The sequence below is a fragment of the Eptesicus fuscus genome, chromosome 2, assembly GCF_027574615.1.
Source record: "Eptesicus fuscus isolate TK198812 chromosome 2, DD_ASM_mEF_20220401, whole genome shotgun sequence".
Classification (NCBI taxonomy): Eukaryota; Metazoa; Chordata; class Mammalia; order Chiroptera; family Vespertilionidae; genus Eptesicus; species Eptesicus fuscus.
The window spans coordinates 85,405,749-85,420,355 of NC_072474.1; the positions used below are offsets into that span (position 1 = coordinate 85,405,749).

At 34.1% G+C, this 14,607-nt stretch overlaps 1 protein-coding gene across 2 annotated transcripts in view; it reads left to right on the forward strand.

Annotated features, from left to right (window-relative positions):
- CHIC2 (cysteine rich hydrophobic domain 2) overlaps positions 1-13,093 on the forward strand; it is a 62,012-nt gene extending 48,919 nt beyond the window's left edge. For both annotated transcript variants that reach the window (XM_028143808.2, XM_008140313.3), the window contains exons 4-6: positions 8,221-8,277; positions 8,444-8,503; positions 11,681-13,093. In XM_028143808.2, coding sequence (XP_027999609.1) covers positions 8,221-8,277; positions 8,444-8,503; positions 11,681-11,731 — 168 coding nt within the window. In that variant the 3' untranslated portion in view covers positions 11,732-13,093. The remainder of the gene's footprint in view (positions 1-8,220; positions 8,278-8,443; positions 8,504-11,680) is intronic.
- The last annotated feature ends 1,514 nt before the right edge of the window (positions 13,094-14,607 follow it).

A 14,607-nucleotide genomic window follows, 5' to 3' on the forward strand; every position in this document is an offset into this window, starting at 1 on the left:
ATTCTTGCATTCCTGTAGTCTGTTGTTGGGTCTCTGTATAATATTTTTTTATTTCAGTCAGTGTATGTTTAATTTCTAGTTGGTCCTTTTTTATATCCTCGAGGGTCTCGTTAAATTTATCGGCCTTTTCTAGGAAATTCTTGAAAAACCTTATAACCGTGGTTTTGAACTCTATATCCAGTCGTTTGTTTTCCATTTCTTTCGTTTGTGATCTGTTTCCCTGTCTCCTCATTTTCGCTGCTTCCCTGAGTTGGTAGGGTAGCTTTGTGTGCTAGGTGTCCAATATGGTTCAATGTGTCAGCCTCCCAGTTACCTGAGGTGGACACTCTTGGTGCACCCCTTTGTGGTCTGGGTGTACAGCCTTGTTGTAGTTAAGTCTTGATTGTTGTTGGTGTCACTGGGAGGAATTGACCTCCAGGCCAATTGGCTGTGTCTATAACGGAAGAATTGCTGTGCTGGAGACATGCTTATGGGGCAGGACTTGTTCCAGTGGGGCTTTGGTGCTCACTGAGTCTGCCTCTTGAATGTGTCCCTTATGAGAGTAGTTGAAATCTGGTGTCGTCTCACCCAGACCACTAGATACACTAGCTTCTGGATCTCCAATGGGGTGCAGGTCAGCTATTGTCTGAGGCCCACCCAGCAGGAGCTACAGCAAGAACTACAGTTTTCTCTTCTTTGCTTGGGGTTTGGAGGTTTTGGAGCTGTCTGACTGGAGCTGCAGTTTATTTGGTTAAGCTGTGACAGGGCAGGCCATTTATATGCAAAAGCCACTGCACAGAGCTTGGGTGTGTTTGTAGATTGTGTGGGGCAGGGTCTCAGGCCGTTACTAGGCTAGGGCGTGGCAAACAGCAATGGCTGCCAGTCAGCCTTCTCTGCCTTTCCACATTTCCAAGTCCCTGCATCCCGCGCTCCAGCGCAGTAAACAATGATTGCTGGGTGCACCTCTGCAAGAAAGTCGCTCTCACTTTCTGACCCGATGGCCGACAGTCCAGTTTCTCCCCATAGGAGTTTGGGTCCCCGAGTCTCCCCAGAAACTGGATTTCAGAGTAATTGGGAGCTTGTCTCCCTTTGGATTGAAAAAAAGCACATCCAATTGCCTGCCACCAGCCCGATTCGCGTGCCTCCGTACCTCAGCTTTTCAGCTCTTGTGCACGTCTCAATGCTCTTTTCTCTTTCTTTCTAGTTGTAGAACTTCCACTCAGCCAGCTTTCCCGTGGTTCTGGGTGATAGACGTTTTGTCTTTTAGTTGTAGTTTTGAAATTGTTGTGCGAGGCAGCAGTTTAGGTGTTTACCTTTGCCGCCGTCTTGGTTTCCTCAGCCTTTTTTAAACTTTATTTTTATTGTTGACACTATTATAGATGTCCCCATTTTCCTGCCCTTTGCTCATCCTCTCTCTGCCCTTGCCTCCCCTTCCCTCTGGCCATCACCACACTGCTGTCTGTGTTTGTGGGTTATGCCTATATGCTCTTTGGCTAATTCCTTCACCTTTCAGCACATAAAAAATTTTTAAAAGAGCCTTTTTAAAAAATTACTATAGCTTTATTTTTTATTTATCTTTTAAATTTATTGAGGTGACATTGTTTAATAAGACCATATAGGTTTCAAGTGTACATTTCTATGATGCATGGGTCTGTATATCGCATTGTGTGCCCACCACCCAAAGTAAAATCATCATCTGTTACCATATATTTGGCCTCCTTTACCCTTTATTACCCCCCCTACTCCCCCACCCCACCCCCTTCCCTCTGGTAACCATCATACTGTTGTCTATGTCTATGAGTTTCTATTTATATGTGTGAAATCATGCAGTTCTTAGCTTTGACTGACTTATTTAGCTTAGCATAATATTCTCAAGGTCCATCCATGTTGTCATAAATGGCAGTATTTTATCTTTTCTTATGGCTGAGTAGTATTCCATAGTATATATGTACCCCACCTTCTCTATCCAATCCTCTATTGTTGGACACTTTGTTGTTCTCCATGTCTTGGCCACTGAGAGTAATACTGCAATGAACATAGGGTGCATGTATCTTTGTGAATACCTAAATGTTTTGGGGTTTTTCAGGTAGAATCCCAGAAGAAGGATTCCTGGGTCATATGGTAACTCTATTCTTAGTTTTTTGAGGAACCGCCATACTATTTTCCATAGTGTCTATACCAGTTTATATTCCCACCAGCAGCAAATGAGAATTTCTCTTTCCCCACAATCTCCAACACTTGTTATTACCTGTCTCGTTGATAATAGCCATTTTAACAGGTGTGAGGTGGTATCTCATTGTACTTTAAATTTTTATTGGTTCTTAGAGTGAGAGGAAGGGGGTGGGAAGAGAGAGAAACATTGATGTGAGAGGCAGAATGGCTGCCTCTTGCATGCTTCACACCAAAGATCGAGCCCTCAACCTGGGCATGTGCCCTGACCGCGAATGGAACCAGCAACCTTTTGATGCACAGGCTGGCACCCAACTAACTATGAACCACACCAGCCAGAGCTCATTGTAGTTTTGATTTGAATTTCCCTAATAGCTAGTCAAGTTAAACATCTTTTCATATATCTGTTGGCCATTTGTATGCCTTCTTGGGAGAAGTGTCTGTTCAGGTCCTCTGCCCATTTTTTAATTGGATTGTTTGTTTGGTGTTGAGTTGTATGAGTTCTTTATATATTTTAGATATTAACCCTTGTTGGAGCTGTTGTTTGCAAATACCTCACATTTGGTTGGCTGCGTTTTTGTTTTGTACTTTTCTTTTGCCATGCAAAAGCTTTTTAGTTGGTTACAGTCCCATTTTATTTTTGCCTTTAATTTCCTTGTTTTGGGGGTCAAATTCATAAAATGTTTCCAATGTCCAAGTCCATAAATTTAGTACCTATGTTTTCCTTTTGTGTAATTTATTGTTTCAGATCTTATAGTTAGATCTTTGATTCATTTTGAATTAATCTTTATACATGGGACAAACTAGTTTCATTCTTTGTATGTGGCTTTCCAATTTTCCCATTACCATTTATTGAAGAGGCCTTCTTTTCTCCATTGTGTGTTTTTGGCTCCTAAAAGGAGCCTTCAAGTACAAGGAAATTAGTTTAGAAATTTTTCTGAGGAATCTGACCATATTCTAGTTTATCTTTTTGGTGAGTCCAGATTTTTCATGTATCATGATACTGAGATATGCAATTTAATTTTGTTCACATCACTGCAATATAAGATTTCTATTAATCCAGAACAAACAGGTGAATCAAGTAATTTTCACTTAAGTTACAATAACTTATTTAAAATTTTAGATGGTTTTCTTCTAATGACTTATAATTAAGAACTTTTTTTAAACTTAGGTTGGTAATTTGAATTTGTACAGATGACAAAAGATAAGTGTTGTTCTTAAAAATGCTGAAAAGTTAAAAAATAAAATTATGAATACATTCAAAGCATTATTCTTGTGAAAGCTTAATGGATTATAATTTGGGAGTTTAAAATTAAAACCAGTTTTAAATAAGAAATTGGCTTTAAAATTGTACTTTGACATTCTGTGATGTTATAAGTACTATTCAAATAAATTTCAAGTTTAAATAGCTTGAATTGGAAAGCCACATACAAAGAATGAAACTAGTTTGTCCCATGTATAAAGATTAATTCAAAATGAATCAAAGATCTAACTATAAGATCTGAAACAATAAATTACACAAAAGGAAAACATAGGTACTAAATTTATGGACTTGGACATCAGAAACATTTTATGAATTTGACCCCCAAAACAAGGAAATTAAAGGCAAAAACTTTTATAGTAATTAGTGAGATATTTTAGTTATACATTTTGTTAACGTATATTAGCATATTTATTTCCTAAAACCTGATTATTATGCTATCTTAGGGGGGGAATTTCAGAGAAATGTTGTTACAGCTTCCACATTTTTTTCCCTTTGGCTTTAAGTACTTTAAAATCCATGAGATTCCCATTGATTTTATTAGCAACTTTAGAAAATCATGTCTTTGAAAAACCACTTTTTCAAACGATTGATTATAAATAAATGAATTATTAGTAATGACTATACTGTAAGTACTAGTGGTAATAAAGTAGGGAAGTAATATATTCAAAATTTTAAAAAGATTTCTTGCTTCCCTGAAAGACTTATTTATATCTAATTGCACATAATTTATGTAATAATTTATTTCTCAGAAAGTTATGAGATGTAGAAAAATTTACAAAAATGCTTCTTCATAGTAAGATAAATTTTCATTTTCAGAAAACCCTTATTTTCTATTGTAACTTACTATTTCTAAATGAATATGTATTTTACAAGTTTAAGCTTACTTTACAGGGTCTTTGGAAGTTGATAAAATTAATTGTTGATTATTTATTATTTGATTAGCTATTTTGTGAATTATAGGCCATTTACTTCTTTTGTAGTTTACATGTTTTGACTTATGTTCTAATTTAAAAAGAACCAAAGGCAATATAAATTGAAACTAAAATTACTATCCTTCTGTTGCTACTACTTGCTATTCAAGTTAAATCTATTTAATAAATAAGTCTATTTAATAATTGAAATGATGTTTGAATCTTGGTTAATTTTTACTTTAAAATTGCTTAATGGCTATATTAGAATTAGTTCACCAGTGAGAAAAATATGATTAGCAAGGTGTTGAAATAAAGAAATATGTGAAAAAAGTTAAAGTGAGCTCTGTGATGAGGGAGGTGGGTGGGAGCTGTCCTCTTCCAGACCAGGTTAGTGATGTATTATGTCATTCTCATAAAAAACTTGTTTTGCTTGCATGTTGTGAGTTGGTGGTCTTGGCCCTTTTAATTAAGGATAATAATTCATGATAAAATGAGATTTTTTGTTGATCATCTGATGCAGAAGGAGTGAAAATTCATTGGTTAAGAACCACTAACCTGTCCTCTCACCCCTAGGGTGTGAGCACTGAAAAGGATTAAGGCCCACTGTAGGGAAGCTTGCACTGAAGCCTGCACTGCCCTTTCCTCTGTTCTTTCAATTAAATAGAAGATTTTTAGTTCCCATGACTATCAATCTGGTGCTTTTCACAAGCACCAAATTCTTTTTAAGAAATTAAGATGACTTATTTTTAGGAATCCACTGGCCTAGAATACCGAAAGTTGTGTTTTTTTTTTTGTATGTCATGTTGGCAGACTCTATACATAGTATTTTTTTTCTAATGAATATTAGTTTGTTTTAATTTATGTTGAATTTAGTGGTCGATATAAACTTTTAAAAATCAAGGACAGGTTTTTATATGCTTATGTTTGCTTAATAGTAAATAGAGAGTTTGGCAGTGTTGAATCGTACATTTTATTAGAAATAATATCTGGCAACCCTGTGGACAGAATACTGCAATTATAAGGTGCTTTTTTTCATGCTTAAAGGCTTTTAAATAGCTCTTATAAATGCTGAAGTGTCATATATATATTTTTAGTATCTGCCAAATTGGTATTGTGTTTAATCTTAAAAATATATTTTTATTTTGTGAACTAAAAATAATTGCAGAATATTTAACATTCTCAGTAGTTAAAGTTTTTTTTTTCCCCATTTAATTTGAGCTTTTGTTGTTACTAACAAATAATTTGTGGCACAGTTTTTCTTTCTTTCTTTCTTTCTTTCTTTCTTTCTTTCTTTCTTTCTTTCTTTCTTTCTTTCTTTCTTTCTTTCTTTTTTCTTTCTGATAGAATCTATATACTTGTCACCTTAGTGTGCTAGAAATGTTCCACTCCGATCAAGGGTTTCTTTCTGGTTTTGTATGTTCTCACCTGCTCCTCACTGTAAATCATGGAAATGTCAAGTGTAATGATTAATTAAGCTGCACGTGCAAGTGCTTTTTTTTTCACCTGTCAAGCAGGAAAGAGGTCTTATAGCAAGATTAGATGGTGCTAATTCACAGCTTTTACTTCAGACTGTCAAGTGTGTAGAAATATTTTATATTTAGATGCCTATCCAGAATATGCCATACCAGGTTTTGTTTGGTTTAGAATTCTTAAATATTGTAAGATGCAATTATTATACCAAACCCTATTATTAAATCATTAAACTAATTAGAGGCAAAGAGTGTATTCAGAATTTCTATGTAAATATTTTGGAATTTAGGACTCATACTTTATACTTACCTTTTATTCAGATACTGCTAGTTGATTTAAGTTACTTAAAGTAAATATTTAAAAATTTTTAAATTGTGTGTGAGTGTGTATATCATATACATCATGAAATTCATTTGCAATGAGGTTCTTTCTCATTATAATATAACATGGGTTTAAATTTATTATGAAAAGATGATAGTGGGAACTACACGTTTTTTCTTTGAGTAATGAAGTTTTGCAGAATGTAATTTTAAGCTTTTAATTTTTATACTTTAATATTAAACAAGACTTGGAAAGCTTGTTCTTCCCACCCTAGTTCTTTCACCCCTAGCCCCCAATTCTTAAACCATCAGTAAAAGGAAAACCTCAAATTGTATAGTAATCTTAATCTATTAAAAGGTCCTAGAAAGGAAGATTACAAGGTAGATTCAGGTTTTGAATCGGTTTTGCCATTGGTTTAGCAGCGGGTGGGCAGGCAGATGCCTGCTCAGAGTAGAACCTATTGCCATTTTTCACCATTGATAGAGTAGCCTTTCAGAGTCAATGAGCTCTGTCAATGTGAGCTTGTCAAGGCTACAACTTCATAGACCTGAGAGGCGGTTTGAGAGGTCAGCCCTTTTCAGGTTTGCTGTGATGCAAATGAACTTTAATGCTTAAACAACTATTGGAATTTTTATGTCTGCTCCTTGTTCTTTTTTCTTCACAAAGTCATTGACGAGACATTCAGTGCTTTTTAAATTGGAAGTTGCATTGTGCTAAAGACCTAGTACAGATTTACGGAGGGCTGAAAGCAGTTAGATCATGTTCTTTTCATGGTGCGATTAGAATCAAATCGATTTCCCTACAGCCTTCAGCATTCAGATGGCAATTTTAACAAAGCTTGGGGGCTAGACAAGGGACAAAACGACTGAACTGAATGTTAATTACACTCTGCAGCCTTATTTTCTTTTGATTTGGGGCTGACTGGCAACTAAATTAACAAAAAGTGTGACCATAACTGCTGCCCTATTTTCATTTAAAAGGAGAGCTGCCTCTAAAAGGCTATCTTTACAAAGAAACAAGTGAGGTCTGCTGATCATTGTTAGCAAGGGCACTTTTTTCCCTTTAAAATTCTTGCCCCCCAAAAACGTTAAAAAAATAATGTAATAAATTGGTCATTGTTGTATTATTATCCAAAGAGTTACTTGGTTTTCTGATTTTTATGACATATACTTGGAAAATGTCAGGCGGTAGTGATAATTCACTGGTAGTTATGAAATATAGCTGGCACCTATGTGCCTGTGGTGTGTCTTTAGCATGTTCAACATGCTGAAAGGTAATATGGTAAGTAGTTAATAGTAGATACTATTTTCTTATGTAACATTTGACTATTGAAAACTAGCTTAATCCTACAGTTTCTCCCCTACCTCATCCTTGCTTGATATGCAATTTTTCACAACTTGATTATTAGTACTTATTTACTTGTGCCACATTAATAGTGTTAGATGCTTCTTTCCTTCCCTTGTGAGGAAGCTGCAGCTGTACCAAGTTGCATTTGATTCTTGTGGCAACACTGTCCTTTTTGCACCTGCAGCTGTGTCAGTCTCATCCTAACACCTGGCACCATGAATTATCCTTTCCTTTATTCTAACTCCCAAGCAAGAAACATGTCATGCTGCATAGTTCATATTGCAAAAATCAAGTAATCTTAAACATAAATTTCGCAGTTAATTTCTTTAACAGTAGTGTTGATTAAGAGTTTGATTTTGTTGTCATTCTTGTGGATTTAAATACAGTTTTGCTCCTGTTTTAATACCTAATACTTACATATTATTTCAGTATTGCAAATCTATTTTTGAACTAAATGGGGATTTAAATTTATATCATTTGGTAGATAACTAGCTTTTTAGACTTTGATAGTTTTAAATCAGAGATTAGTAAGTTTGAAACAGCAAAAAAAGGAATCAATGCTAAAAACAAAACAAAACCTATCTTTACTAGAGTACTATTTGTATTTAGATTACTATTTAATGCTAGACTGTTGATAGTGTTATAGGCCACCCTATATTCAGTCACTGTCTTACACCTCTCTTCTCACACAAAAAGCAGCTGCAAAACAATTTTTCTAAAACCAGTCAAGAGTAAACTTTTTTCTCATTTGTCTTCCAGACACGAAGATCGATTGAGAAGTTATTAGAATGGGAAAACAATAGGTTATACCACAAGGTGAGTACCACAGGGAGCAGCTTCGTACTGTTGGGGTCTGAATTGCACAGTATGGAAACAGATGCTTTTGTTGAACTAAAAATATGAAAGGTGGACAAATGGGTTAGTCTGTTTGCTGCAATAAACTAGAGCTCATTTTTCTTCTTTTACTCTCCTTCTTGTCTAGCTGTGCTTGCACTGGAGACTGAGCAAAAGGAAATGTGAAACGAATAACATGATGGAATATGTAAGTTAAAGGGCTGTTTTGTGAGTTTCTCTATTAAATGATCATTTATTTTGCTTCTGATCTTATTCTTTCCATGATTATTAATCAGCAAAGGTGTCAGGAGCTTAATCTCCTGAGTGCAAGGATTTTCTACGGTTCACAGATGCATGGTTTCATGTGCAAGACTGATTTATAAAGTTATGAATGACTTGAAAACAAGGCTTCACTGTGTTCTGAAAAATAATAAATTAATTGCCAAGATAAAATAGCCTGAACATGTGTTGATGGAGTGTGAAATTTTAGGTGCTGTATAAAGAATAACCACAACTTTGGTTACGCAGCAAGTCAGATATGGCTTTTTTATATAATGCTAATCAAGTTTCCAAGTGTGGAAGAAAACCTTTCAGCCAAGCCATTGGAGCTTAAGAAACCTTTAGCCTTTATAAATTTTAACTACCCATACCTCAGTGGCCTTTAAAGGATCTTTTAAAGTGTTATTAGAATATTGTTTTATAAAAATTATCCTTCAAGTATGTAGGAGATGGGATTTTGCCTGTCCTTTGTTTATTCTTTAAAAGATAATCCAAGTTGGTACATGTATATAATGAATTTAAGAACTTATTCAGCATGATATTTAATCTACCAACTCTTTAATTTACTTGAACAATTTTTCTCCTTTTGAAAAATTCAGAATTACTAATTTTTATTTATTTTGCTTTGAGGTTGGGTATTTTATTATAAATATGAAAAGTTATTATATTACTTGAAAAATATCTAAGGAAGAATTGATTGTTGAAATTAAAGTCATAGTCTTTGTGAAGTGCCTGGCTCATCATTTCTGACAAATTCTATTTGATAGAGTTAAGCTATCAGAGATTGTGTGTGTGTGTGTGTGTGTGTGTGTGTGTGTGTGTATAAAAGATTGATTAAAACAGTGCTTAAATAGTTGGGAATTGTCATAAAATCATTTTGCTCTATAGTATTTACCCTTTCTTTCATTATCATACAGTCAAATCCCATTTCTAGCCTTGAACATAAAAGATGTCTTAAAAATATCTTTTTTTCATAGAATAGGTCTATATTCAGTGAACCAAATAATTTAAAATTTATCATCTTTTATATAAAACATGTTACTTTATACTGATGAGAAAGATACTTGATACTTTAGAACAATAAAACATATTCAAATAACTGTCTTTAGATTGACTTATGAAAATGCTAGTCTTGTATTTTCATCAGAGACAGTTTATGTGTTTTGGTGGGAGGGATGGATATGTAAGAAATTTAAAGCACTTTGTGGAAAAAAAAATGCTCTATTTATAAACTCAACCACTAAGATTAAAAAACTGAGGCTTTTAAAATTTATTTTTGCACATTTCTAAATATATATTGGAAAGAAAAACAAAAGTTATTTCCAATGCAATTATTTCCAGATAGAACTATAGGAATGTTATTCATTTATAAAATATACTTCTTATTCATTTTTGTTTTATATTTTTAAACTAAAAATAAAATAATCTACTAACCTTTCAAAACATAATGAGCTGTGTGCTTTGTTTGTAAAATAGTTTCCTTTAATTTTTTATGAGTTTTTAGATAATTAAACTCTACTATTAAAGCCATTGTATTTTCCATACCATCATAGAAGATATTCAGAAGAGTAATAAAATTGTTAAAAAATTATATTTTTCTAAATATTTCAATATATATATTTGTGGTAGTTGAATGGGAGAATAGCATAATTGCAAAAACTTTCTAACAATTTTAAAAACTTAAGATAACAATCTAGTAAGGAGAGAGGGCTTCTTATCTAATGAATTGAGTATTCTTATCATGTATTTCTCTTTGACCTGAACTTTTCTTAAACTTACAAATATTTCACTTGTTAAAGGAAAATAATTCTCCTTGATTATATTTTGAATATTGGAGATAATCTAGAAAAATACCAACTTGATACCAATTTTTCTTTTATTCTGATGTGGTAGAGCAGTATGATTTAGAAGGAATGCAACAAAGTGGCCAATTTCTATACATTATATTCTTTAAAAAATAATAATGCAAATATGGCCAAAGATAGCATTTATTTTCCATTCTGTCATATACACTATAAAATGTAATGCCTACATTCAGGAGCTGAAACTGTGTAGACTGCTTGATTGGGGACACACTTGAAATATAGAAGTATTAATTGAATGTTGACTTATAATTAGAGACAGTTTCTGAAAAAGAAAATAAGTTCACTAAACTTGAAAATGTTCAAATCAAGTAATTTTTTTTGTTAGCACGTATCTATACATAGTTGCAAAAGGGAAATAATTGATTGGAATTTAAGACAGTTCAAGTTTGGAATAAAAATTAGCTCTGGTCTTTCTGTGTTATTGTGTTCTCTCTTGGTTGATTTTCCTTTAGTTTTTTTTTAAAAATATATATATTTATTTATTGCTTTCAGAGAGGAAGGGAGAGAGAGATAGAAATGTCAATGATGAGAGAGAAAAATTGTGCCTCCTCCACACCCCCTCCTGGGGATCAAGCCTGCAACCAAGGCATGTGCCCTTGACTGGAATCGAGCCTGGGACCTTAAGTCTGCAGGCCGACTCTCTATCCACTGAGCCACACCGGCTAGGGCTCCTTACGTTGTTTTTTTTTTTTAAAAGATCCTTTGGAACAAGTATCAACCTTTAATTTTGTTAACTTAAGAAGAAAAGAACTTTTAAAAAATTAAGAGAGAAGGGATCAATACCCTTTATATAGAGATCACATATCTTGCTACAGTAAAATGAGAGCAACTTTAGAACCTAAGGACCCATGGAATTGGGTTAGATGAATAGGTGGAAACTGTAGCCACAGAGTATAGTAGAAAAGGCAAGACTTTGCAGTTAAGAATGACCTTTGTTCAAATAGTGACTTAACATCTATGGTGTTACCCTTCTCAGATCATCAGTTTCTTCATCTGTAAAATGAGGATGATAATGTTTGCCTCATAAGAAAAGTTGTTGGGATTAAATAAATCCAGATAGTATGAAACACTTATAATTATTCTTAGTAAGTGCTAGTTCTGTTTTCTCCTTTATTCATGCATGTATTCTGTGTGTCAGAGGCACTATCCAAATTGTTTTAAATATTGGAATATAACTGAAGTTTTATTAAGATGAAAATCTATTTAAATATTTTAAAAACTTTTTTTTTCTCCTTCTACAGGTCATCCTCATAGAATTTTTACCAAAGACACCAATTTTTCGACCAGATTAGCATTTACTTTATTTATAGAGACTTTCCAAGTATGTTGTCTTTCCAATGGTGCCTTGCTTGGTGCTCTTCTGGTGGTGACATAACATTGGTTCTACAGAATCGTGTGGTGTTTTTTTCTGTTTTTTTTTTTTTTTTTTTTTTTTAAATAACCGCATGTTCTAAGTGTGCATTTTTGTCCAACTTTGCAACAGTTATTTCATACAGATGTTTAATACTTAAGTTATTGTGCTCTTTTCTGTTATGTATTCTGATTTTCAAGGTTACTTTTTTGTATTATCAAAAAAATACATTTGAACTTAGCATAAAAAATGGCCAGCCTTTTTTATTTTATCACCAAGGTATACAGTCTTTTATTTATGAATTCCTTAATATAGAAAAACACCTTTGTAAGGCTCTACTCATCATTTATAGCAAGCACACTCTTTGTATTATTTTTCACCCCTTTTAAATTTAACATAGTTATTCTTTTAAAATAGTAAGTTTTCTTTAATAGCTTTTTGGAATTTAACATATCCTTTCTCATACAATTCCTAATGCTCTGTTTACAGCGGAAATATCTGTAACATTATGAAGACCTATAAAAAAGTTTTGAAAGGATTTCTGGTTTCAAAGGTAGCAAGGCAGAATTAAATTATTTTTTATTAGAATAGACAAATCAGTGAATGGTATGCATGCATCTAATGGTTACTAGAGCTCAGGATCATAAAAATTTAATATCATTACAATCTGTGTATATTTTTTGTCAAGATGATAATGCCTTATTTGGGTTATTTTTTATTGTTTATCAAATCTTATATACAAAAGTATGGAAATACTCCTTTAAAAAGTTTCTAAGGAAAATATTTCTCCTAATCTAACACAGTTGTAGAATGGATATATGTTTCTAAAAAGTTTTGAAAGAAAGTAAAAATTCTAGAATTGAAAATAAACTGGTGTTTAATACCCCATTGATATTTAGAACAGATTATTACTAAAAAATGGAAGGCATATTTAGTACTGTTTTTATCTACTAGTTTGCTTTTGTTCCAGTTATATGTACTTTTTTTTATTGAGAAGGTGACATTTAAGTTTGAATCAGATGAGCTTGTTTCTTTTACATATATACAAACATACATTTTTTTTCTCTTTTTGGTTGTACATATGTCCATGCATTTTAAAACTTTAATGAATGTGTAAATTTTTGTTTTTATAAACCTGAAATTATACAAATTTTGATGTGTGTCAAGAACTTGTTCCATACAGCTGTGGTATCGAGCAATAATGTGAATAACTTTTGAAATTATATAAACTGTGCTTAATAATTTGTATTAAGAATTGGTACCACTATACCTTTTTTCCTTGTATTAAATTTTTTAAATACCAGTTTCATTAATTTATATACCTGTATTTTTAAAAAATATTTCTTTGTACTTCTCCAAAGTACTGTAATTCTATATAAATTTGAATACTTGAATGCCAGTATTATATATCCTATATTGGACATTAGGAACTATCTTGAAAACTAGGGTTTTTTTTTTTTTTTTGTATGAGAATTATTTCTTTCCCTTGTCCCCTAAAATACTTAACAACTTAAATTTATAAAACATTTTTCTTCTGAAGAGGTCAAAGTAGAAAGAATCTAAACACTTCTCACTTAATTTACCTTATGTCTAGGGTGTTGCCTGACACCTTAAAGTAGTGCAATTAAAAGGTAATGCTATTCAAAAACTCTAGTATTCCTCTGGTTTCAGTGTGGAAAATTGTATGGGGAATGCTAAATCTGCCTCAGTATTCAAGAGCAGAAAAATATGACTACAGACTATGCAACATAGTGTTCTATATCTAAAATTTTATAAATTTGTAGAACATCATATTAGCTTTATAAGAAGAATTGTACCTTTTGAGACATAATTTTTTTCTCCTGTTATTAGTCTTCTGTAAGTTATAATTTTTATTTTATTCCTTTAAGAATATTTAATAGTAAGATAATTTCATAGTTGATAGTATTAAGTATAGGATTTTTAAAAGCCTTAATTTTATTAAAGACTATAGGCCCTGTGCACAGATACATGCACCAATGGGGTCCCTCGGTCTGGCCTGCACCCTCTCGCAATCTAGGACCCCTCGGGATGTCAGACTGCTGGTTTCGGCTTGATCCCCACAGGCCAGGCCAAGGGACTCCACCAGTGCACAAATTCGTGCACTGGTGGGCCACTAGTCTATATATAAAAGCTAAAGCGACCAGTCGACCAGTTGCTATGGTATACACTGACTACCAGGGGGCAGACGCTCAATGCAGGAGCTGCCCCCTGGTGGTCAGTGCGCTCCCACAGTGGGAGCGTTGCTCAGCAAGCTTACTGAGCAGTGGCAGCAGCAGGCACAGTGGGGCTGGGATGAGCAGAGCAGCGCAGGCTTCTCCCAGGCCACCTGCTGCTTTGTGCACTACTATATCCCTCGGGATGTCAGATTGCCAGTTTTGGCCCGATCCCCGAGGGATCCCAGATTGCAAGAGGGCGCAGGCCAGGCTGAGGGACCCCACCGGTGCACGAATCCACGTACCGGGCTTCTAGTCTTATATAATAAAGAGCTAATATGCTAATTAGACCACACAGCAGAATGACTGTCTGGACATCCAGACCACCTTCCAGATGAAGCCGGGCCTGCAAGGTCTGGCCAAGGCTGTGAGGGCCAGCTGAGGCTGTGAGGGCCTGCGAGGGCCGGCTGGGGCTGCAAGAGTCTGCAAGGGCCGGCTGGGGCTGCAAGGGCTGACCGAGGCAGCCGGGGCTGTGCGGGCCGAGCTCCTTGCACAGATTTTGTGCATTGGGCCTCTAGTGTCTCTCTCTCTCTCTCTCTCTCTCTCTCTCTCTCTATCTCTCTCTATATATATATATATATAT